At 42.6% G+C, this 26,122-nt stretch overlaps 1 protein-coding gene across 1 annotated transcript in view; it reads left to right on the top strand.

Moving 5' to 3' along the window:
• The first annotated feature begins 9,813 nt into the window (after window positions 1-9,813).
• LOC137297409 (properdin-like) overlaps window positions 9,814-26,122 on the top strand; it is a 30,984-nt gene continuing 14,675 nt past the window's right edge. The window contains exons 1-4 of the mRNA XM_067829415.1: window positions 9,814-10,094; window positions 19,481-19,602; window positions 20,411-20,633; window positions 23,002-23,172. Of these exons, the coding sequence (XP_067685516.1) occupies window positions 10,028-10,094; window positions 19,481-19,602; window positions 20,411-20,633; window positions 23,002-23,172 (583 nt within the window). The 5' untranslated portion in view covers window positions 9,814-10,027. The remainder of the gene's footprint in view (window positions 10,095-19,480; window positions 19,603-20,410; window positions 20,634-23,001; window positions 23,173-26,122) is intronic.

The following is a 26,122-nucleotide window of genomic DNA, read 5'->3' as shown; positions in this document are numbered from 1 at the left end:
CGCGTTTCACTTTTAACTAACTTTAGATGCATTATTTAAAGTTTTGCCTGTATGGTAGCATCACGGTCTGGTCCGATATAAGTTTGCATGACCGTGTCGTGAAGTGGCGCCCTTAGCTTCTAAAGATTCACCTGCTGATAATTGAACAAGTCCTCTGACTAGTTGATGTCATGTTCCTAGCATTACAATCCTCAAACAGCAGCAAAGCAACTGGTTGATTGCTCGATTGATCGATTGACTGACTGACTGACTGATTGATTGGTTGGTTGTGGCGTGTTTTAATCGATTTTTATCAGTTTTATGAACTGCCTCCTTGTTTTGTCCTTGTTTTCATAAACTAGAGTCTACATTTAAAATGCCCCCTTAATAAGAGTCCCCAACCGGAATTTCTATCAGAAGTCTTATCGAGATTCATATATGTTGAGTTCGACTTATTGAAATTCATTTGAAGGATATTCACCTGAAACAGTATTTTCCTGATGGAGATTTGCTTTACAGTGTGCCCCAACATGTAAGCTTCCATAATGGAGAATTTACCTTATCTAACTTCACCTTATGAAAACTTCCTTTTCTGAAATTCGCCTTACATAACTTCGCCTAACAGAAAATCGTCTTTTGGAGACACCACGTACAGATAATCCCCATGACCAAATGACCTTGCAGAATTTCTGTATGAACGCCAACATGTTTCTGGTGTGCTTTGTCCGCATAATCGGCTCAGTGACGCTGACAGAAGACGTGACTGTATTGTCCACGTTCTGACATGTTTCTGGTGTGCTTTGTCCGCATAACCGGCTCAGTGAAGCTGACAGAAAAGTGACTGTATTGCCCACGTTCTGACATGTTTCTGGTGTGCTTTGTCCGCATAACCGGCTCAGTGACGCTTACAGAAAAGTGACTGTATTGCCCACGTTCTGACATGTTTCTGGTGTGCTTTGTCCGCATAACCGGCTCAGTGACGCTGACAGAAAAGTGACTGTATTGTCCACGTTCTGACATGTTTCTGGTGTGCTTTGTCCGCATAACCGGCTCAGTGACGCTGACAGAAGAAGTGACTGTATTGCCCACGTTCTGACATGTTTCTGGTGTGCTTTGTCCGCATAACCGGCTCAGTGACGCTTACAGAAAAGTGACTGTATTGCCCACGTTCTGACATGTTTCTGGTGTGCTTTGTCCGTATAACCGGCTCAGTGACGCTGACAGAAAAGTGACTGTATTGCCCACGTTCTGACATGTTTCTGGTGTGCTTTGTCCGCATAACCGGCTCAGTGACGCTGACAGAAAAGTGACTGTATTGTCCACGTTCTGACATGTTTCTGGTGTGCTTTGTCCGCATAACCGGCTCAGTGACGCTGACAGAAAAGTGACTGTATTGTCCACGTTCTGACATGTTTCTGGTGTGCTTTGTCCGCATAACCAGCTCAGTGACGCTGACAGAAAAGTGACTGTATTGCCCACTTTCTGAGAAACTAAATTTGTTTCTGATCTGACATAGACAAAGTCAGTTCCTGAGCTGGAAGAAACGAAATTTGTGCCTAATATGAGAGAAACTAACTCCTGACATGACAGAGACTAAGCATGTTCTTGTTCTGACTGACTAAATGCCTATCATATTCATACCACTAAACATTTACCTGTCTGTAAAAGACATTACAGGTGTTCCCGATTCCGTGCCTGTTTATACTGAAAGTCATCAATACCTTAATTACTTGCATACGTTTGTGCTTGTTCTTCAAGCCTATCCTAATTTTTCTGTGGAGTTCAGTGTCAGAACAGCCTGACTCCAGTCCCTCGCTAACTGACAAGCACAACAATGTACAGATAATCACCCAATCACGCGAACAAATCATGGCGCCCCTTGAAGGACGTTGTCAATGGCCATCATCAACCAGAATACCACTCCACCTCTCGACAATGACATGAACGACCATTACATCATCAACTGTGTCACTACTACGGCAAATAGACAGCACTGGTACCGAAACTGCGTATGCCACTGTGATGATATAAAGATCAATAGCAGGATAATGAGAGTTTTGATCCCGGTTTACGTTGATATGACGGTTATTCCCTCCTCACATGTCAATATTGATAAAGGGCTGAATCAGCGGTGAGTACATATTGATTTGTGCAACATGCGTCATATTTTGTTTATGTCGTTAACGTTTTTCTGTCTCAAACTGTGGGACCCAGCTATAAAATGGACATTACCATAAAAAGTTGACTCATAAATATTTTACTGGGATATAAATAATGCATGGAATTCCTAGAAAATAATTTCTGAATAGTAAACGTTCACATACGTTTTTACCCCAATATTCCGTCATGAGATAAGTTGATATACATGCATGAACCGTAATTTGATATCGCCTCTTGGAGAACCTTCCCCTTCACTATCTCCACGTGTCTCCAGGCTGGACAAATCGAGAGAATCGGACACTGGTCAGTCGTCCTGGGAATAGGGGTCAGAGGGAGAGCGCTAGTGGGAACTACTATTCATAGTGCTGACCACTGTCCGCTGTGAGACTCAGTATGGGAATTTACATTGACCTCTGTAATGGGGAGGTCATGTTCTTCACACTGACCACAAACTACACCAGCATAAACTTGCAATTGATTTCACAGTATATTGTGACACCCTTTGTCACAGATTCCCACAAGTTTCCATGGAAACGTCGCAGATTCTTCAATGAGAAACAATCATCAAAAATAAATGGCAGAATGGAAATCCGCAATACTTATATTGTCAGTGAATTGTACCTGAAGATTAAGCACTGATGGATATGTTCCTACGTGTTAGTCGAGAAAGGAGTGTGAATTCAAATCCTGAGTACAAAATGATCTTAAACCTGCAGCTCGTCGGACTTATATGTAACTCGAATATTGTAGTATCATTCACTAACTCACACACTCAGTCACTCACTCACACACGCACTCCAGCAATCACGCTCTCACCGACCATGGTCTATGACATTTCCAGCATAGCCGGGTTTGTGTCACAAAAGTCATTTTGTGGTCTTCCTGGTGTTCAAATGTGCAAGGCAGAGGTGAAGCTTGAAATAGTTCGAAGGCATCGTTCAACATGAGTTAATATGGATCCATCTGTGACTGTGTGAGAGGTCATGTACTGTCAAGTCTTTGATCGTTTCCGTGGTGGTGCCATCACTGATGGTCCATTCAAACTGTTTGTACCGATATTTGCCTTTTTCAACGCATATTTCGACTTTTGGGGGATAATTGAGACAAGTCATTCTCAGGCATTAACGTTTCATATGTCGTAAATACGTCATAAACATATGTAATAACATCAAAAGTGTAACAACACTAAATATGTAATAGCATGGAATAACTAATAAGATCGAATATTTAATAACACCAAATATGCAATAACACCAAATATGTAACAACACCGGACATGTAATAACACCGAATCTGCATGGTTTTCACACGGAAAAGGTTGATCCATCAGCCAAAGCGGCAAATACTTAAATGCTTGCATCATGTCAGTCTCCCTGGTGCACTAGCCTGATGTAACAAGAACACTGTCCACTTCGGCGTTAAATCCACCTCACTCTAGAGCTCAGTTACCTTTGATTTGAATCAATTTAATGAAAGTTATTTACGTTATATGTTCCGACTGTTATGTTCTTTTTCTATTAATTGGACCGTTTCATGTCAACTAGTTAACACGCATTGGCCATGTTAGTCTGTCAGCTATTTGTCTCCTTCTTCATTAAGGATCGTTTTGCAACTAAAATGTCGAATGTGCAGTCACAGACATTCTTTTTAAGACTGACATTTGGTAATTCGGTTTAAGGGTGGAGACATTCAGTGTGCTCCTGCACATACGGGAGGTTTTATTGAGTATGTATTGAACCGCGACGACTCGTTGGAAAAAGGCCCAACGTATTACGACAAGTAATGAGGTTATCCTTGTCAGTCTAGGACGCAACACGTGGGTTAACATGGGCACTACAAACATAGTGTAATATACGTTAGCCTGCTGAGGAAACACCGTCGCGTCTAAGTGGAACTGAGATAAGTCTTATCCGAATCGATCTGTTCTCCGTGTCTCCTAAATACCCTCGCTTGATACTTCAGATTCCGCGTCTCCTGAGCGAGTTCTGTAGATCATCACGTGCACGATTTGCAGGGATAACATTAATCTCCGAACATGGACAAAGGCGCTCATCAGTACCCAAGGCGGTCTTTCCTGAATATGTATCTTAGATTTACGATGCTCCTATTCCGAGTGAACGCGGGTAACCCAGTCGCCCGAAGTGATGACATTACATACGTAGTGTCTCTCCAAGCCATAGCAGGGTTTGTGTTCAGTTTTCCTCACCACTATACACATGCTGAGGGTATCATCAAGGTTGCATGTGTCCGAGATCGGCATCACATGCAAAACTCGTGATGTATCTGAAATAGTCTTCAAGCAATGGTGTTAAACACAGTTCATGGTTCTGACTGTCACCCTGGTTCTTCTGTGGCAGAATCTGTATCTAATACCCCATGCGTTTCAACTGTTGTAGACCAGATTAGAGCCTGAGAGTCAATTACTGGTTTTCTGGAGACCTGTGACATATTAGATCCCTTGTATCCAGATGTGTTGGTAGTGTCCAGTTGAGGTCTGTTGGCAGTGTCCCATGGAAATCTGTTGGTAGTGTCCAATGGAGATCTGTTGGTACTGTCCTGTGGAGATATATCGGTAGTGTCATGTGGAGATCTGTTGTGATGTCCCGTAGAGAACCGTTGGTGGCTTCATTTGGAGATATGTTGGTGGTGTCCCATGAAGATCCTATCACAGGATCCCTTGAACCAAGCGGGTGTCGCCCTGGGTTGTCCGAGGAATACATTTCACTGAGTGTATCTGTTCCAGACATCCCATATCCTATATTCCCCTGTGACTTACTCTAACACGAGATCCAAGCCCTGACGCCAACACCAGACCACCGGTGTACCTTAGCTAGATGTGTCATCAGAGCTCATCTGTATTCTGTGATCCTCCAAATACTGATTTGGCTGCACAGGACTTCAATTTGTTGACCATAGACTAAAATATTGTTTACCAACTCTAGCTAATGACGATTTCGGGGAAGGGTAAGGATTTTCGAATCTTCCGGTCTTTGACACAAGTCATAGTTTTAGATAACATCGGACATTTCCGCGCTCAGTACAATTAGGAATGTTAATCAAAATGTAGCGGTGTTCCGGGATTCTGAACAGGATCGTGTTCACTAATAATCCTTCTGTCCGGTTCTGTCACAGAGTCCGGATATTGAGAGAGTTTAGAGGAGGAGCTGAGGACATCTTCGGTAACGATTTCAAATCTTCAGCAACATTGCAACGAGGCATGCCACTAAGGTCGTTGCCTCATCACCTCCATCTCCATTAGGGCTGTTTCTTGGTCTGATATCAGAATGAATTAATTGCCCAAGTGTTATGTAGGAGGCATGCTCTTCTTGATATGAACATGGCAAATCAATAAGTGTTTTAGCAAAAGGTCGTTATGTGTGTTCTCCATGCCACCGCCCTGTTTATTTGACTTTTATTTGTTTCCGATGACAAGGTCGAACCGGGTTGCAGCAAAGACTTTCTACTTCCCCTAGCGAACATTGTTTTCAATTTCAGCGTTAAAAACATCCCCATATTCAAAACATTTAAACGGGATTATGAATCCATGGTTTGCATGCAGATGTAGTCCGGGTGTCTGGAAACATATTTACACATTTAAGGGAAGCAATGGAACAGGCGTATTTTTTGGTAAAACTTCCTGTCATATACAATTGAAAGTTTAATCGATATTTACTGTCGTTTCGAAAATGTCAAAGATTCATATGCACAACTTGATCACCAGCTAGGCGCTTTGGAATTACATATTCTTTTAGTCGTTGCCATATAAGATGATCCAGCTGCAGTCATACCGATGTAGTTTGTGTCGGCGCTTGACACTCACGGGTAATATTGGTGCCTCGTGGTCTTTAGCGCCATAGTTTGCTTTGCAGAGTTGCTGCCCCTGTCTGTCAGAATGATGGCCTGATTGTGAGTGAGTGAGTGTAGGTTTATGTCACACACGGCAATATTCCAGCTGTATGGAGGCGGTCTGTAAATAATCCACCCTGGACCAGACAATCCATTGATCAACAGCATGAACCTCGTTCTGCGCAATTGGGAACCGGCGACATGTGTAAATCAAGTCAGCGAGCCTGACCACACGACCCCGCATGGGTTACTGAAGATCACTTGTACGGGTAATACATATCTGTTCACAGCTTACAGCCCCAAGAGAGAAAAGAATCTTGACATGCAGGGGCTGAAGGGCCGCCCTCCCGTACCAGTGAGTCTCGAAACTCCTTTAAGTCAACGCAAATTCCTTTCTGAGAAAAGTTCCAAAAAATAATGACTTCAAACCTATATGTGTGATTTTTAACACATTTTTGTTTTTCATGTGTTGTAATATGAACGCAGTTTTGCGTGACATGTGTAATAAATGTGTGAGAGTTGACGTCTACGTCTGTCACCTCAGCGGAGTACGTACTTCATACCGCGAACCCATGCACTCTCTGATATATTACAAAAGGAGGTTCTGAAATAATCTGTAAACATGTTTTCAGTCAGTATTGGCATAGTGCAGCGGGCTCACCTTTCTTACAATGTTTGACAATGCCACGTACCTGCTTCGTGCAGCTTGAGTATGTGATAAAACCCATCAAAACATTTAAGTAAATATGTTAGAAATGCATGGGCGGTATTGAAAGACATTAACGCATTAAATATAGACCGCGCAAATATAATATACATTTGATAGTGTCGTTGTGATTTTTCACATCCGGGATAACGTGACTGAGTATAGCTTTACGCCGTTTTTAGAAAATTCCCAGCATTATCACGACGGGGGACACCTGAAATATACCATGTGGGCAATCGAACCTTAGTCTTTAACGTGACGAGTCAACGCTTGAACCACAAGACCACCCCACCATCACCATCCGGGACAGAACTCAGAGTCAACAAATCACAATTGCCGTAAACGGAATGCTAACAAATCGAGTAGTCAGGCTCGTTTGGATGAACTGATAAATTCAATTGTATACCAGATGTCAATCACTTGCCTGATCCAGTTCCTGTTGTTTACAGATCGCGCGGTAGCCAGGATGAGTTAGAATGGAGGACATCATTGGCGTCATCAGAACAGCGACAACCAAGTGCATTACCCGAAAGTAATCACACAGACAATTACATCACATAAAAAATACGGGATGGATGTCAGTGGACAATCCTGAAGAGGTCAATAAATGATTTTAGTTGTGAAAACATTCTGTAAGTACCGCTTCAACCACCAGGTGGCTCGACGGCTAATGGAAGCATTTGAAACAACGTCATTGAGGTATTGGTAGCTGAAGGTGTTGTTTCAACTGTAGCTAGGGTAGCTGAAGGTGTTGTTTCAGCTGTAGCTAGGGTAGCTGAGGTGTATCAAGGCACCATCGCTGGACGTTTGTGTTGATACCAACAGCACCCCACGTGATCGACCCAACGGCCAGGGTTACGTCATTTCCGGCAGAGGTGTACAACATGAACAATACCGGTATTGCGAAGGATATAGTCGCCAGGGTGGGGAGGCCTGTTGGTGTTGTGGTACAACACATTGCAAAGTATGTATGAGCTATACTGACATGGGGAACTCTTTCGGTGAAACATTTTCCCACCAACTAGTCTGTGATGAAACCTTTCCTACACCACTAAATTCTTCAACCGCCTGTCCTCAGACCGCATAATAGAACATGAAACAGTTCATATCGTCAGTATGTCCCAAATTGTGGACAGAAAACAACACACAATTATCTCTCATCAACGATGTCACTAAATCGCTTTCCATGAGTATTAGATCGGGTACCCATGGAGGTCCAAATATTACTGCACCGAGCTGTCTCGTGTGTACTCTAAGGCAAATTTGCGGTGTTAAAATCAAGATAATGGTGAGAATAATGTGAATTTACAACTGAAATGTTCTGGGAAATGCACGTATTTCGTTGATCTTACTAAAGATATTGTACTGAATACGAGAATGATTTTGTGCATCTGGCACTACGTTACTTCTTGTCTCTGTAGAAATAACCTTTATTCCGCAAACGATCGTTCAGAGGCAATGTATGTGCCTCCTCCAGCATAGACCAAATACAATACAAGCTTCTCCTCTTACTATTTTCGGCACCACAAATGATGTGAAACCGTACATTCCAGCTCTAGTGACGATCTTGCTGCGAACATGCTGGGGCGTCGGTTACGACATCCGGTCCGAAAGAGACATCGGAAGCGTTTCATGCAGATCCAATCGCGTGTTTCCGCTTTAGTCGGATACGATGACTTAATCCACTCTCTCTGCCCAAACATCAGTGAATTCATCTACTATCCAACCCCCAGTATTATTGAAAAGGTCTGTTCACGGTCCTTTGTTGGAGAAGGTTTGTTGTGAAGTGCTTTAAAAATATTTCGATCGCTCCACAGTCCACGTTCGCTTGATGTTTGATAATATCGGGAAAATTTACAAACCGTTTAATATCCTCTAAAACGGAACTACTGCACCAACACTGATAAATTAATCGGTGCAAATCCACGTTGTATTTTGGATTTGAACCCCAAGGCCATAAAATCATAAATGGACATAAGGTCATATTATAAGCTGCTCTTGTTCCGTTCATGGCAGAAGGCCATTTGTTTCATGAAACTAGCTGCGTTAAATTCACGATTACAAATACGTTCCTCTTTTCTGCAAGGCCGTGAACACAATACACAATATTTATTTTGTCCCATATTCCTTCAGCCGGAATATGATAATTGGGTTCAAACTGAAGTCAGAAAACCACAGGTCTGGCGGGAATTAAAGATAAGTAAGAGTTATCTCCCGTAGTTTTGTTACCCAACCAAAGGATTCTCACCACGGATGCAACGTGTATGCCCCGTATTTGGTTGGATGGTTGAATGATTTGTCTGTTGATTGATTGGTTGATTGGTTGGTTGGCTGGCTGGTTGGCTGGCTGGTTGGCTGGTTTGTTGATTGGTTCATTCGTTCGTGCTTTCGTCAATACAGTGTTGGACTTAGTGCATATCTGGCACTACAGCTGATCCATTCAGCTGTTCCGTACAATTTGACGTCTTGTTGAAACGATTGTCGCTACAATTCACAGTTTAATTCAACCTTTAATCTCGCGATCTCCATTTCACATTCACTAAACCTTCCCGATGAATCAACAGCCATACACCAGCTATTCACCAGGCTTGTGGGAACCTGCACCAATACCCCAGACGCTGTTTACCCAAGCGTGCAACCAATCACTCAGTTACAACAACAAAAAATGACCACAACAAAAGCGTGTACCTGTACTGTCTACCTGTAAATACCATCTCTGTGTCATTGTTGACAGACACACCTGCTATAAACTTCTTAGCAAACAAATCCATTGTTGTCTTTGCAGTTATGTGCAATCACCGCCATAACTCTGCTTCTGTCCCTTGTGAGTTTCATAAGGCATCCATGAATAATTGCTTGAATAATTACAGCTGGTTGTGGTTATTGCAGGTTGGTATGGTGGTGGGTTATGAGTCGGCGAACACGATGCACTTGCCCCTTTCCCATAGCAAGCCCAACGATTCCATTGCTTTACACTATTGATTCATTCGATACATCAATCTATGGAAACGCGTCGGCGCCGCTGTATAAACCGTCCACTCAGGACTCAATTAGCTCCGTGTGTTTCTTTTGTTCATCAGTAGACCCGGGTTTTTATTACATTTGAATTGCGTCAACACGGCATATTGCTGAAGACAACTTGATCAGTGCTTTGTTAAAGATTTGTCTATGCGAGTATTTAGGAATTGTGTCGAGTCTGGTGTTCCATACATGCACGCATCTCACTACACAGACTGTTCCCAGTAAACGTTGCTCTCCCGGAGTCAAGTGTGGGCTACTGTGATACGACCAAACACCGCGTTTAGTGGACTTGGGTGGACTGAGATAGCTTCCAAGATGAACCTGAACGGCTACTGCATCTTCAGCTTGGTCCTGGCGTGGATTGTTGCAGCTGAGAGTAAAGGTGGGTAAAATGACAACTTCCAGGTGACATTTGAACATGTAGTAGAATCGATTTGTCTCAAAAGCCAGACTGTATCAGAACAAGCGTAGGATAAGTATTTCTACTGATTTTTTGTCGATGCATGATATATATGAAGCTATATGTTATATACAGATATTATAAATCTACCCGGCCTGTCATATATTCCAGTCTATAGACGATGTGGAAGTGTGTTTAAATGGTCTGTGTCAATATATCCGCCTTAAGGCGTCAGTGTTGTATAAGTACATAGCAAGAGGTCAGCGTATAATTTAGACGGTGAAATCAAACAGTGTTTTCTTACCGCTCCAGTGCCAGCGAAACCCTTTAAGAATGTGATTAAAGTAAATCTTTCAACAGGCTGGAATTTAAACGCGGCAGGTGTGCGCACAGGTATACTTGAACAAGCTCGGCGTTTCCTTTAGGCCGCTCTTACACAGGTGACACATTCGTTTTTAAAACCTATTGAAAATACGTGAATGTTTCTTCAGGAATGAAAGGTTAGCCTTTGGCGCGCCCTGTTTGAGTAATTCACTGGTTAATGGAGACGAGGAAATAGTGTTGAAGTATTAGTGTTTATCAGTACAGGGGTTTCGTGTCCTGGCATGGCAGTGTTGCGTGGAGGTGGTATGGACGATGTAGGGCATTGTGGATACAATACCATTGATTGCATGATAAATCCCCGACAATGTGCTTTAATGTGATTGCAGAACTTTGTAGTTTCGAACCATCCAGATGTACTGGTGTATCACCTAATGTAAACCTATAACGTACGACGTGTATTGCCCGTGTAACGTTATTAACCGTTATCCGTGCCAATGTTATACGAATGAAACTCTACAGTCACTTGGTGCACGGATGTGTCGTTAAATTTTTATTTTACACATACAATATGTACTGTCCGACCAGACGGCGCACGAAACACCCATTCTTAAATAAAGTGAGTGAGTGTGGTTTTACGCCGCTTTTAGCAATATTCCAGCAGTATCATAGGACACCAGAAATGGGCCTCGGACATTGTACCCATGTGGGGAATAGAACCTGAGTCTTCGGCGTGACGAGTGGACGTCTTGACCTGTGGGTTATCTCGCTGCTCCTCAAGTAACGTCTGAGTAAGGAGCACCAAAGTTCAAGATAAAAAATATGCAGAAATAATGCCAGTTTAACGCATCATAGTGCTACAGTGTAGATACAAGCTATACACAAAACAATATCAAAGTACCGAAAGAAACACGTTGAACTCACAGATCTGAGCCACTGGTTATTATTTTAGACTGAATCTGAACAGTGTGAGATTAAATCTTTTAAGGTCATTCAGAGGTGAAATGCACGAGATAAGTAAAATGGATTGACTTCTTTATTGTGAACGGCACGACGTTTCGGAGTGTATACTTACTCCTTCATCGGAAAGCATGCTACCCCGCTCTAGGGCAAGGACAGAAATCACTCCGTGGGATGGTTAATCTATCATTCGCCGGTTTCCAGGTCTTCCTATCGAACACAACATGATGGGACTTGTTAGCTTTTAATAAAGCGAAACGATATTAACGTTATCAGTTCATGTGAAATTAATGGTGTAAGGGAAAATGAGCGATATTTGAAAGAATGCTGAATACGTTTATTGAGGCAAGTACTTTCAGTTTGATTTCATTCCTCAGTGATGTTTGCACCACGATGAAACCCATATGGCAATCGTTACCATGGCAATCGTATCTAAGACAAATATATGACGACCGGTTTTTACTTTTATACATCGAGATCCTGTGGAGTAAGACAATATCCTTCTAAATAACGCGCTAATTTGTACCACAAAAACGTCAGCATAATTATGACGGTGCAGCCCCGGGTTATCACGATGACGTCAGTGTGAATAAAGAAGTGACACCTCCACGTAGTTGTGATGCAGTAGTCCACGATGTCGTGTACGAGACTATATTAATGTGTTGTTGAATTCGTTCAAAATGTCAGACAATCACAGTTTCTACAGATATATAGAGATTATGAGTGAATTTGCCTGTGGGCGAGACTTTGTGTTCTTGGAATCTATTGTAAGGAGTATGTCGATATATGATATGTATTGATATACCATATTCGTCTCACCTGTCCTTTACACAAGTGCTATCCCATGAATTTTATTCTTGACAAGGCGGAAATCTTATAAACGTCTTGTTCTTCTTCATCTTCTTGACAAATATTCAAATAATGGGCAGACTGTATTGAAGTAGGGTAATCAATTTCAGACATGTTACAATAATATAAAATCATTTATTAAAATGTAGATCTCATGTGTCCAGATGGAGGCATTAATGATCATATGATCCGCCGCTGTACAAATCAACCTTAGCGCTGAGATTACCATAAGACTGTGTTAATAAGGGTCACCTTAGTGCTAAGATTACCATAAGTCTGTGTTAATAAGGGTCACCTTAGTGCTAAGATTACCGTAAGTCTGTGTTAATAAGGGTCACCTTAGCGCTGAGATTACCATAAGTCTGTGCTAATAAGGGTCACCTTAGTGCTAAGATTACCGTAAGTCTGTGTTAATAAGGGTCACCTTAGCGCTGAGATTACCGTAAGTCTGTGTTAATAAGGGTCACCTTAGTGCTAAGATTACCATAAGTCTGTGTTAATAAGGGTCACCTTAGTGCTAAGATTACCATAAGTCTGTGTTAATAAGGGTCACCTTAGCGCTGAGATTACCGTAAGTCTGTGTTAATAAGGGTCACCTTAGTGCTAAGATTACCGTAAGTCTGTGTTAATAAGGGTCACCTTAGTGCTAAGATTACCATAAGTCTGTGTTAATAAGGGTCACCTTAGTGCTGAGATTACCGTAAGTCTGTGTTAATAAGGGTCACCTTAGTGCTAAGATTACCGTAAGTCTGTGTTAATAAGGGTCACCTTAGTGCTAAGATTACCGTAAGTCTGTGTTAATAAGGGTCACCTTAGCGCTAAGATTACCATAAGTCTGTGTTAATAAGGGTCACCTTAGTGCTGAGATTACCGTAAGTCTGTGTTAATAAGGGTCACCTTAGTGCTAAGATTACCATAAGTCTGTGTTAATAAGGGTCACCTTAGTGCTAAGATTACCGTAAGTCTGTGTTAATAAGGGTCACCTTAGCGCTAAGATTACCATAAGTCTGTGTTAATAAGGGTCACCTTAGTGCTAAGATTACCGTAAGTCTGTGTTAATAAGGGTCACCTTAGTGCTAAGATTACCGTAAGTCTGTGTTAATAAGGGTCACCTTAGTGCTAAGATTACCGTAAGTCTGTGTTAATAAGGGTCACCTTAGTGCTGAGATTACCATAAGTCTGTGTTAATAAGGGTCACCTTAGCGCTCAGATTACCATAAGTCTGTGTTAATAAGGGTCACCTTAGCGCTAAGATCGCCTTGTACAACGACAGCCGAGTATGTACATGCAGTAACTGTATGCTGGAGAAATCTTGTTGATTTGAAACAGATCACGGAGTCATTCGTTTCCTGGTTCGTTTAATAAATTGATCATATATATTAAAGTTTAACACTTTAAATGTATTAAGATCTATTAGGGTTTTTTTATTTTATTTCCCCTCTTTTGTTACATTTCCATACTCTTCCTAGCAATGCATGTACATAACATATATGTGCATATAGATGTGCAGAGGGTTGTGTCTCGTTTAAATGTACTGAAAAGGATATATACAAGGACATACATGTATAAATGTACTGAAAAGGATATATACAAGGACATACATGTATAAATGTACTGAAGGTTATGAATGATGTAAATATCATATATGAAGCATTACACCCAGTTATTGAAAAGCATATGTAGGGAATAACGCCACAGATGTACACGGGATTGTGATGTCATTGACTATACAAAGGGTTACTACAAGCGTATGTAGAGACAAATATATTTATAGAGAGAGACGAACAAGGGCGTCGTGGTTGTGTACAGGATTGTGATCATTTAAATGTCAGATAGTGAAAGGGACACTTTATGATGGTAACTGTGAACAAATTGATTTCGCCTTAAAGACACTCAGTACAAGGAAAACCCAGAATCAGGATTGTCTCTTTGCCAGCTCGCGAACCATGTCGCCTCTGATCAGGAACAATATTTAGGAACGCTCCCTATGACGATGTCGTCAGTAAATGAGGGTGGATGTGTTTTTCACCCAAGTAAAGGGCCGTTGAAGGCGGTACCAAATATGTTGGAACTATTTAGCAGAATGCTGTCATTGATATTCTGCAATCCACTTCTGCCAGAAAGGCTGATGAGTTATATGTATGGTTAAGGTCAGTTTGACCCTTGAAAGCAATTACACCATCTTAATAGTGATTCCCTTGACATTACAATGTCTGCATTCAAAGTGACTGTCCCAATATCTTATATCAAGATGGAGGAGAAATATTCATAAAGTTTTCTGATAGCCAAAATGTTCTCCAGACGCCTGCCATCATATACGCAAGCTCCGACATCTTTATTGAAATAAGAAACATGTATAGGAAGACATCAATGTAGCTGTCATTAATACCTAGCCCAGCCTACGTCGGTACAAAGAACGACTGATTGAAATATCAGCTTTTCCGTTTGACCTTTGAAATAATCTTTTTCACCTCGGTAATATCTGTGGAATAAATATTTCATATTCACCTTTCTCGGAGCCATCATGTCGAGCTGACGCCGTTATAAACGTCAGAATGAAGGATGTTGGCAAGACTAGCTTCATCCTCAACAAACAATTGTATACTTACATCCAGAAAAACATAAGTCATCCTATTCCAACGCCTTTAGTTTGAGTATTATGTATCTGTTCATTTTGCCTATTTGTTAATGTTTTGTACACAAACACAGACAATCTTTTCATTGGCGAAGAGACACGAGTATTGATCCATCAGAGATCAGGTTACCGTGGCAGAACAGAGACATTCAAGGTCTTCATGCATAACCAAGGTGTCTGTAACTCTCCCGATGTAATATTCGGAGGAGTAGTTGCGTCCCTGGGAAATGTCAGGATCCGCTGACTTACCCTGAAACTAGATTTGTGGGCATTCCCGTGCATTACTTTCCGATTCCCTGTCAAGGTGTGATATTGATGGCAAACGCGTGAGTGTATGAGTCTAGTTTTATGCCGCACTCAGCAGTATTCCAGCGGTGGTTTGTAAATAATCAAGTCAGGACCAGTCACCTCAACATGAGCATCGATCTACGAAATTGGGACACGATAACAGCGAGCTTTACTACATTATCCCTCGGAATTCATTCATTTATGATAGCCGACAAAATCATCGTAACAGAACCAAATAGGAGCCATTTGAATGTTATATTTATTTTCATTATTGTAAGCTTTTAAATCATAACCATTTGTGGAGATGAAACTTCATCTAATTTCATCAAATATTGTACCATTAAAAATCAAACATACATGAGCATGCATTTACTCTAACCAATGACCATATTGACTTCAATCAGGGAGATGATGTTTTATTTATATATACATAGTTGATATAGGCGATACAAAATCGATCTGAGTAATTTCTATAACTTTTTTGTCATCCTGTAAATGGGTTCGGTCTGTTTGTTTTCCCAAGTGTAAAAAGGACTGACGTTATTTTGTTCGTGCCATTCAAAGTAGTGGCGAACCCCAAATCAATGATCATGTGTAATATGTCACGAAACCCAACAGCACAGGGGTTAACATGCAGCCACATCAATCAGACCAAACTCAATTATTAAGCACACTTGAATGCATTAACCCTCCAGTGCTAATTAAGCCTTGTTGTCAATCGATACTTCCGTGCTATTCTGCAGTACTGGAAGAACGGGAGTCTTGGAAACAATAAACTTGAATCTTGTTGTTTGTATTGTCACCGAGGGGGACACGTTCTCCCCGATTTAAACCTGTCGTGAATGGATTAGGAATGGAACACTTAGAGTCTGGAGAGGATTATTTGGCGGGAGTGTCAACTAGTGGAGAATAATTTATAGCTTAAAAAACTCGTTTAAGACAAGCACGCAAGAAATACGAGAACAAAGGTACGGTTGCCGATGATGGTGGTTCTTTCACACACAACCTCTTCGTTCCATATACAAAGGTTTGACAACTTCTGCTGAAAACCAAATTAAACTTCTGCTGTAGAACCAAGCTGGGACTAAACATTTGCTGGGGTGGTTTCAATCCCAGCTTGACCCCAAAGTTAGGAGCCCAGTCTTGCTTGACATGTTATACCTTGTTCTATGTTCTTGCTGCCACCACAACTCCTGTGTATGTTTTCTGGTTTTGGATGGGTCCGTAACAACACATGATCTGAAGACAGAGTAGATGGGATCAGTGACTGCTCATAACATCAAATAACTGTCTCATCCCCGGATTCCATTGTTGGTCGTTTCCCGTCATATCTATATGGATTGATTTGTTGAGCAAGGTGATAACATTCACTTACTCTACATTCGGATTATTAAGGGCCGCTGTATGGCCATGTGGTATCAGTGTTCAACAACATGGATATATTCTTCACTCATTTACCCAGCAGTATTGTTGTAAATTGGAGATATGCACACTTTGTGTTGAACCTGAAAAAAGGCAATTTAATAGTATCATGATATATATTGAATGGATGTTCTGTTGTAATGTTGTTCTTGCTTGTCGTTAGACTCGTCTTACAAACAATTTATGTTTGAAGGTCGTCCCACTAATACTGTCTCAGTGGGGCTTCCCTGCACAACACGGAAGTGGTTTCGCCCAGTTATAGTATTCCTCCCCCAATTATAGCGTCATGTCCACCATGTATGAAATTACCGTTGGCTTGTCGTTCATTTCAACTTGTTCAGACCAAGCCCATTGTCAAAATATGTTCATCCGGTACACATAGTCTGTTAAAACCACGAGGTTTGAAAACTAAGTTCTCTATGTGATGAAGGTGTCACATAGACATCTCGACTAGCGTTGTTTTTCACGTCACAGACACCCGGACCTACATGCATGGTTGTTTACGCCACACTCAGTAAGAACAACATCAGAACAAAACATCAGAACAACATCAGAACAACATCAGAACAACATCAGAACAAAACATCAGAGCAACATCAGAACAACATCAGAACAAAACATCAGAACAACATCAGAACAACATCAGAACAACATCAGAACAAAACATCAGAACAACATCAGAACAACATCAGAACAAAACATCAGAACAACATCAGAACAACATCAGAACAAAACATCAGAACATCAAAACAACATCAGAACAAAACATCAGAGCAACATCAGAACAACATCAGAACAAAACATCAGAACAACATCAGAACAACATCAAAACAAAACATCAGAGCAACATCAGAACAACATCAGAACAACATCAGAGCAACATCAGATCTGTCTGTCAACGGTTAACGTTGGGGTCTGAGAACCAATCATATCCATGATTCTCTCGAGGTTTCGTTGTCTGCAGACTTATATGTTGAATTTGGAGGGGAAGTCAAGGGTATTTTTCCATTGAGGTGTAACGACTCTCAGCCTCTCGGTGCGGATTTAATCATAGTTACTCCACCCGCGCCGTGAAGGTCGTAAGTCAGTAGTCACCTATGAATAGTGCTGGAATATACCTACAACAAAACTACACTCGCCCATTCTATAAACTGGAGCTAATAAATCAAGAGCAATATCTTCTCCACCCCAAACCCTGCCCCTCCACCCACCCTTCCTCACCCCTTTAAATATAAAAGAAATAGAAAATTAGGGATACCCGGTCGCGTTCCAACTATTCATCCACCATACAAGAAGATGCAAACACGTTTTTTAACTCAAGTTATTAAAGAAGTAATGGCAAAAAATATTTCAATCATGTAGCACATATTTGACACTATTTATCATGCATTTTGGAGTACCATGATACGGCATCTGTTAAAATGAGGGATTGCCTCGCTATAGCTACGTGCTGTTGCAGCCGTTGCCATTTGATGACGCACCATGAACAACGATGTGGTCGTCTTGCCGTCGGCGTTGATGCATTTAGATAAGAATTTTGCTTGATTAACTTGTGCTGAACTGTAAGAAGAACTTGTTTCATGATCGATATGCTTGCAATATGTTCAGCATACATCTTTGCCTCATTTTTTGTGAAGGGTTATGATATGAAGGTAGCGTGTGCGATCGCTTGGCGTTAAAGGAAGCCATCAAGCGGTTCCCAAATGTTCACGAACCTAACGTAACATGTGACCTAATTACTTCAGAGTCAGAATCCCTTTCTTTTAAGTATTATAACTACCCACTATGGTATTTGAAAAGGGTAAACCAAGAAAAACCCTGTGATGTTAAATTGTTTGATAACGTAAGCCTTCTTGTAGGATAACTTGAAGTTTTGCTAAATCAATAAGAAAAGCTTCAAAATCATCGATGGATGGTGGAAGCGGCTGCCACTTCGTCAGGGGATTGGAAAATGGACATAAACACTTACCTCCCTCAACTGTTAATACTGTGTAAAATACTTTGTTCAGCTTGACCTGAGCTACTCTGCATATCCATTGCCCGAGAGGTCAAACGGTAGGTCGAGTTAACTTTATTAATAGGGGAGCAGAGAAAGTTATTCATGCTACATTTGTGCGAAGCATGTTTTGATTGTATTGTTTATACAGTTATGTCATATCTATTCTGGTTTAGTAACTTCACAAACGAGGATGATGGGCACGCACTAGTGGTCACAGCCTTCCCTCATCACGCCTAAGACCCGGGGTTGAACCCCAACATGTGTACACTACATCTAATTCTTGATATTGCTGGACTTTTGCTTGAAACGGCGTAAAACCAGATTCGTTTATATGGTGAATGGCCATCATGCTGTCTCTCGTCAACTCTCGTCAACTCTCGGCTACCGGCCCAGATGACTAAATCGTCTCAGCCGTCCAAATATGGACTAGATATTATCTAATACAATACCGAGGTTGTGTCAGAATAATCCCATATGTATGGTACCAACTGTCTACTGACTGTATCATAGAGGGCGCTGTGGCTGGACCGCCATCATGTCTTAGTTAATGACTCGGCCGCAAGTCTTCCTTTATCTCAGTGTTAGTGAAATACACTTCCAGATTTCTTTTAAAGTGGGGAGGTATGAGCCTTTACCTCCTTTAGGATACCAGCCAATGATGACAGATGGATCTGTGCCTGTATTTAAGTGTTCAGCAATGTTCTTGATCCGTTAAATAATGGGCACGTATAGACAGCAATGGTATAAATTCTCCCCTGAGGCCACTAGTAATCTAATTAGTGTCTAGCCGTGTGGTTCAGATAGGAACGGTGGCTTCAACACCGCCGTCTCTCGTCGCATTTCGTGGTCACTCGGATGTTACGTCAAGGTCATTTGCTTTGTGATATGTTGCAGGAAAGATCACATGTTTCCGGAAAGTCAAGGCCAACGGGAAGTGTGCAGGTCTGGTCCGGAAAGGGTCGTTCGATACTTCAGCGTCCTGTTGCCAGAAGTGGGGTGGATATGCCCTCAGAAAGGTACAGGAAGTTGCTCCCTTGGCTGCAACATCATCATGCATCTCGGGGGATAAGCGATGTATTGTCGATGACGTAGTATCAGCTTCTGCTGCAGCCCAGTCTCGTCTAAAGTGCCGCAAATCACTGTCAAGGGCTGTGTGTCTAGTCGATGTGTCTAGTCTAAGGTGCAGTGGGGTGGCCTAGTGGTTAAATGTCCATTCATCGCTCCGAAGATCCTTTGGTTCGATTCCCCAGAGTGGTGCAACACCATTTCTGGTGTGATATTGCTAGAATATTGATAAAGGTGGCGTACTCATTCACTAACTCCCTTGTCATTTTCGGCGGGTCTTGGTCTCGAATCCACCCCGGTTTGATCCCTGGTGTCATTAAACTGTATCGATGTAGGTCGTTTTCGGCTTCCGTTCAAGGCCAGGACCATGACCCTGATGCAAGTCACGATTCATCCCTACTCCAAGGAGTAAACTAGATACTAGATATTAGATACTAGATACTAGTCTTGATGGTAATTTGTCTGATATGTAGTAAAAAGCTATTTAGTATTGCAAGCACGGAGAACACCCAAATAAATCGACTGAAATGTTTCCACTTATTGCCTATTCCTTGCAAACGAGGATTTTATGACGCCCAAGTATTTCTCTAGGATTGATTGTTCCTTAATTTACTTCGTGACGGACGTCAATGTGTCTCTAGTGAGGCGGAACATTTCATGGCAACGGGAATCGGTCGTTTCAAATTCGTGTGATTTTATTTTCAGTACAAATGGAATTTCAAATGAGATCATGTAAATTAAAGGACACGTGTTTTTCAGCAAAAAGTGGGAAAGAACCGGTTCAAATGTACTCCGTGTGCTGGAAAACCACACAGGGAGAGCAAGCGCCAAAAGAAGAAGCTGCAGAAATTACGAAAGGAAAAACATCCCAAGAAAGAGAAGAAGGTGAACCCTACAGTGGAGACGCAGACAGCTGAGCCGGTAGTCGTCGTCAAACCCAAAGAGTCGTGGTATGAACCGTCCAAGAGAACTGATGTATCGTGTAAGTTGACATAAATGAAGCTTGCTTTACGCCGCTGTGGATCTGTTATTAGCTTGTGGTATTCATTCGGAGATACAAACCCAGGACTATCCACTGGGTCAGGCCACGCACATCAAAGTCTACGAATATAAGACAAGTAGATGTTTAGAACTATAACATGAAATATTTTAATTACAGGTGTAAAAAAATAACACGTGAAGTCCCATTCTTAGCAGCTATGCCCACTTGTACCCCATCTGTTCTACTGAAGATCGGGATTGATCCGAAATAACGAATTCTGTCTACACATGTCAGTGACATCTATTAGTAACCGGCCAGGTCTTCACAATGATTTCATCTTTCATGTCTTGTACTGAAGATCCAGGTTAGAAGTGAGTACCCCATGCTTGACATGCTAGCCTATGCTTGACATGCTAGCCCATGCTTGTCAAGCTAGCCCATGCTCCCAAGAGGCGGCTAATGGGATCAGGCGGTCAGTCTCGCTGACTTAGTTGTCACACGTCATCGTATCCCGATTTCTCAGATCGATGCTCATGCTGTTGATCACTGGATTGTCTGGTCCAGACTCCAGTACTTACAGACCGCGGCCATATAGCTGGAATACTGCTGAGTACGGCGTACAACTGAATTCACTCACTGACATACCGACTACTGAAGAAAGCAGCGTTGAACTCAACTCACTACCTCACTCACATAAGCGGGACAGGGACATGGCACAGTGGCACAAGTGTTGGCTCTTCTAAGGGTAGATCGAGCCACTCATTTATTCCACTGATTCACTCAATCACTTAGGCATTTCTAGAATTCACAGACGTGCTTCCTCCTCCGAATAATATCCTGGCATGTTTAAATCAGTCCACTTAGCTGTTTATCAGCGTCCAAAGGCTTTATTCGAGACCTCGGTAGAGCCTCGCTTCCCATCCTTCCATCCCCAGTTGAAGGCAACCCCCCGAGAGTCACGTCATTTAGTTGGAATTTATTTCAGCATGACAAGGGGTAAGGATTTATTAATGTCTTGAACAGGCAGAGTATCTGTTAGCCTGAGGTGGAATTGTTCGCCTACCAAGCAGGCAGTTGAAGCAGCGAGGGACATATTATAGGTAATTCAGTTTGAGTTGAGATTTCCCTCTCCACTAGAAAAGGCCGCGATGTTAACGGGAAAACAGTGCGTGATTGTCCCCTACGTTCAGCAGCTTTATTACATATTCTGGATGTCACGAGAACTGCATGTATAAATTGGAATGTCATTTTATGTATTCCATGCGGTGATATATCGTTGAACTGTCGGAACTAAACAGGAATGTGAAGCTCTTGCTGTGTTAGCTCAGCTTTGACAAATCTTCAGCATTTTCAATTGGCCATGTGAAAGAGTGACGGCTGCTTAATGCATTCGGCAGTATATTGTTCCTGAAACTACCTGTCTGGGACGGACCTCCTAACTCGTATGCTAACCTCCTCTCTCCTCTGGCTCTTGGCTCCCATAGTAATGCCCTCTCTCCTTTGGCTCCTACTGTAATGTCCTCTCTCATCTGGCTCTTGACTCCCATAGAAATGCCCCCTCTCTCCTGGCTCCAACTGTAATGTCCTCTCTCATGGCTCCTACAGTAAGGCCCTCTCTCTCCTGGCTCCTACGGTAATTTCATCTCTCTCATGGCTCCCACGGTAATGTCCTCTCTCTCTGACTCCTACAGTAATGTCCTCTCTCTTCTGGCTCTTCGCTCCCATAGTAATACCCTCTCTCTCCTGGCTCCTACAGTAATGTCCTCTCTCCTGGCTCCTACAGTAATGTCCTCTCTCCTCTGACTCTTGGCTCCCAAAGTAATGCCCTCTCTCTCCTGGCTCCTACAGTAATGTCCTCTCTCCTGGCTCCTACAGTAATGTCCTCTCTCCTCTGGCTCTTGGCTCCCATAGTAATGCCCTCTCTCCTGGCTTCTACTGTAATGTGTTCTCTCCCATGGCTCCCGCCGTAATGTCCTCTCTCTCCTGGCTCCTACTGTTATGTCCTCTCTCTCCTGGCTCCTACTGTAATGTCCTCTCTCTCCTGGCTCCCACAGTAATGTCCTCTCCCTCCTGACTCCTACAGTAATTTCCTCTCTCTCCTGGCTCCTACAGTAATGTCCTCTCTCTCCTGGCTCCTACAGTAATTTCCTCTCTCCCATGGCTCCCGCCGTAATGTCCTCTCTCTCCTGGCCCCTACTGTTATGTCCTCTCTCTCCTGGCTCCTACAGTAATGTCCTCTCTCTCTGGCTCCCACAGTAATGTCCTCTTTCTCCTGACTCCTACAGTAATGTCCTCAGTAACTTGGCTCCTACAGTACTGTCCTCTCATCTCTTGCGCTTATTAAACAGTATTATCATGTATTCCTCAGATTCCTACTCAGACCCAGAGAGGGAGAAGATTCGCTGGGGTCCATGGAGTCCGTGCAGCGTCACGTGCGGAGCAGGTTGGAGGTCAAGGTTCAAGGTCTGTGATGACTGCGACAGGAACGACTACGAGAACGTCCAGTCCCAACCATGCATGGTCAACTTCTACTGTCCAGGTGAGCCTATGACCCGAGTCTATAGGAGCTCGGCATCACAGCTTCTGTGTCTCTTTCAAACACCTGGCTTCATGCAAACCGATGTGTAACCGTTCCTTTGTGTTTATCTGGGCAGGGACGGTGGTTAGTGTTCGCTCGTCACTGGAAAGCCCTAGGTTCGATTCCCCACACGGGTACAATTTGTGAAGCCCATTTCTCGTATCCCCCATCTTGATAATGCAGGAATAGTGCTAAAAGCAGGGTAAAACCACCCTCATTCAGTCATTTTTATCTGGACAGCTCGTTTCGTCACGCCTGGCTAATGGGGGTGGTCTCATAGAGCTATCTTAGTGCCTAGAGATCGACATCATATACTCAGTAATGTCATCCATCATCTGTGGCACAAGGATTCATTTGTGGATCAAGAGACAACAAATGTGTCCTTCCTTGGAATCATATGACCGGTGTCTGAGGGCCGCCGGTGGTTTCATGGGTAGAACATCAACATGAGGACGGAAAGTCGTGGTTTGATTCTCGGTCGGGCCAAGCTTGTTTCTGATTAGGCTGGCACTGAGGAGCTAAGGTAAGGAAGAATCAGTCGGCTTCGAATATCTGCGTGGGGTAGCCACGTAGGGATTTTTTATCGTTAACAGATAGTGGTGTGGTATCTCAGTGTGGCTAGCTCTATGACACCGTTATTAGTATAAGGTGCATGGAAACATTCATGGACTCATTGCACAGAAGTATGTTCATCACTGGATCGCCTGGTCCAGATATTTATTTACAGAATATAGCTGGAATATTGCTTAGTGTGGCCTTAAACAAACTAACAGACAAATAAACAAACAAACAAACAAACAAACTAGTCACAAATCCCTCTTAAAGATTGTTAACAAGCTTGTGTTAAACGTTGTAGCTCCGATCACTCTAGTGGCCAAGAGGCCGATCAAGAAGGCGACCTTAACAAGGATTATCGTATACCGATGTTGAAAATACTCAGCTATGGTCGTCTTGTGACCGTTTCGTTAAGTCGTTTTGTTGAATGTGGTTCTGATCATAGGTCAGGAACAGGGGCCCTATTTGCCAACTTCATTTAGTCACGGCCACCATGATGGAAACCAGATGGAAATGGAATATGTTCAAATATCATTGGATGATGGTACCAGAATCAAAATGCTGGTAGTCATTCATCCACTGTTGCCGTAACTAATTCCTGTAAGCAGTAAACTCAATCCAGCGACGGCTTGATTAATCTCACGCCCAGTACAAAGGACTTCATCTTGGTTTACACGAACCGCCGCTTCTCTGCACCGCGCCGCACCTTCATCATCGAACCGTTACTGGTTTTTCTTTATATTTTAAGGAAATTGAAATTCACGCTTCAGCTTCCGTTCTGTCAGTACTGGAATAATCTGGTAGATCCAGTATTCATTAGTAGCGGAATTATTTAGGAGTCTTGCCCGCCCTCCAGTGAATAAAAAGAGAAACAAGAATTGAAGCTTAACCACACTAAAAAGTTACGGTCTATATTTATCAATTGATCAAGAATCAACCCCAAGCGATTCCTGCCGAATCCCCAATGACACGAAAGTGATGGTAGATCGATGGAAGCTGATTAACTACGGATATTCAAGGAATATTTTTGGAGAGTCAGCAAGATAAAATGACCAAAGACACAGCCATATTGTAGTTGGGGCCAAAGGACACGGAGGAGACAGTCTTGTGCAGGAAGGGGTATGCTGACTCTGACTGTAGGTTTTATTGGGGTCGCAACCGAGGACCAGATCTGTCTTGGGAGGGATAGATGTCAATTCTGTCTTGACTACTCAAGACTCGCGTCTTGCCCCGAGACAAACTGTAATTGTTCTTGGAGTTAGGTACTCTTGAGACAACATGGCGTCCACGTTATCGCACTGTAGCCTCGCGGCTTGACTATGTCGTACTTGTCTAGACTTCAGTCTGCTTGTGCAGAGCGGCGGGAGAGTTGGGGCTAACAGGATTCTATGGCGGCGTGTCTGTTTGATGTGGGAGGAGAGCCCGAAGCAATGCAGGTTTGAGACTATTCAACTTTTGGGAAACCCACGAACATGGTGCTTACAAACCTGGAAACAAACCTATAGACGGAGTGAACCGAGCTCCGCACCCCGCGACTATAGATATCTGGATGGCCTTAGGGACATAGTTGGATTCGTCAAGTTGCGTCCTGATAATTTAATATGAAAGAAAGCAAGTTCGGTCACCTCTTTGTTGATTCTCATCTGCAGCGATATGTTGTTGACACGGATCATAATCAGCAGGAATTTGGGATTCAGACCCAGAATCAGCGGTCTTAAGTTGCCTATCCCAAAGGTCCACCTATGGCTCGGCCTTTAGAAGCATGGAGGTAGTGACGTATAGAACAGGGAGAAGCTGTAGTCAGAAACCACGATCAGCGGATCATGGCACGACTAAGGGTCGCAACTCTGCACAACAAAGTTTGGCAAATTTACTGGCCTAGCCATGTTTCTAATATTTAGCGAGCGACAATTTCAAAAGAAAAAAGTACGTTAATTTGTTTTTGGGAAAATAATAACTGCGCCTACATCTGAGTTGAAAATCTGTTTCAGCTACTGACAGCCTGTGCTTGGGGTCCTGCTTTGAGTTTTTAAACCATGGCGGCACTTGGTAATGCATTGAAATAATCAATGCCCAGTCAAGAAATTGAAACTCATGTTTCGACATTTGAAACTCTTTGAAGCTGCAGAGACCCGGATTGACCCGAAACTAAGTAAATTTGATATGCGACCAGATCTGGGGCCTAGGATGAAAGCTGGAAGCTACTAGACTGTTTGCTCTGCTCGGGAGAGTTGGCATAGTGGGTGGATTTAGAAACAGTTCCCAGAATCTAGTCTCGATCGTCGTTAGCTAGGCTTCAGACTCCCAGTTAGTCAGCTCTGAGACTGGGAGATCGATGAAGGGCCTTACATGTTGA

The sequence above is a fragment of the Haliotis asinina genome, chromosome 9, assembly GCF_037392515.1.
Source record: "Haliotis asinina isolate JCU_RB_2024 chromosome 9, JCU_Hal_asi_v2, whole genome shotgun sequence".
Classification (NCBI taxonomy): domain Eukaryota; kingdom Metazoa; phylum Mollusca; class Gastropoda; order Lepetellida; family Haliotidae; genus Haliotis; species Haliotis asinina.
This window is presented reverse-complemented; position numbering and strand designations above follow the sequence as displayed.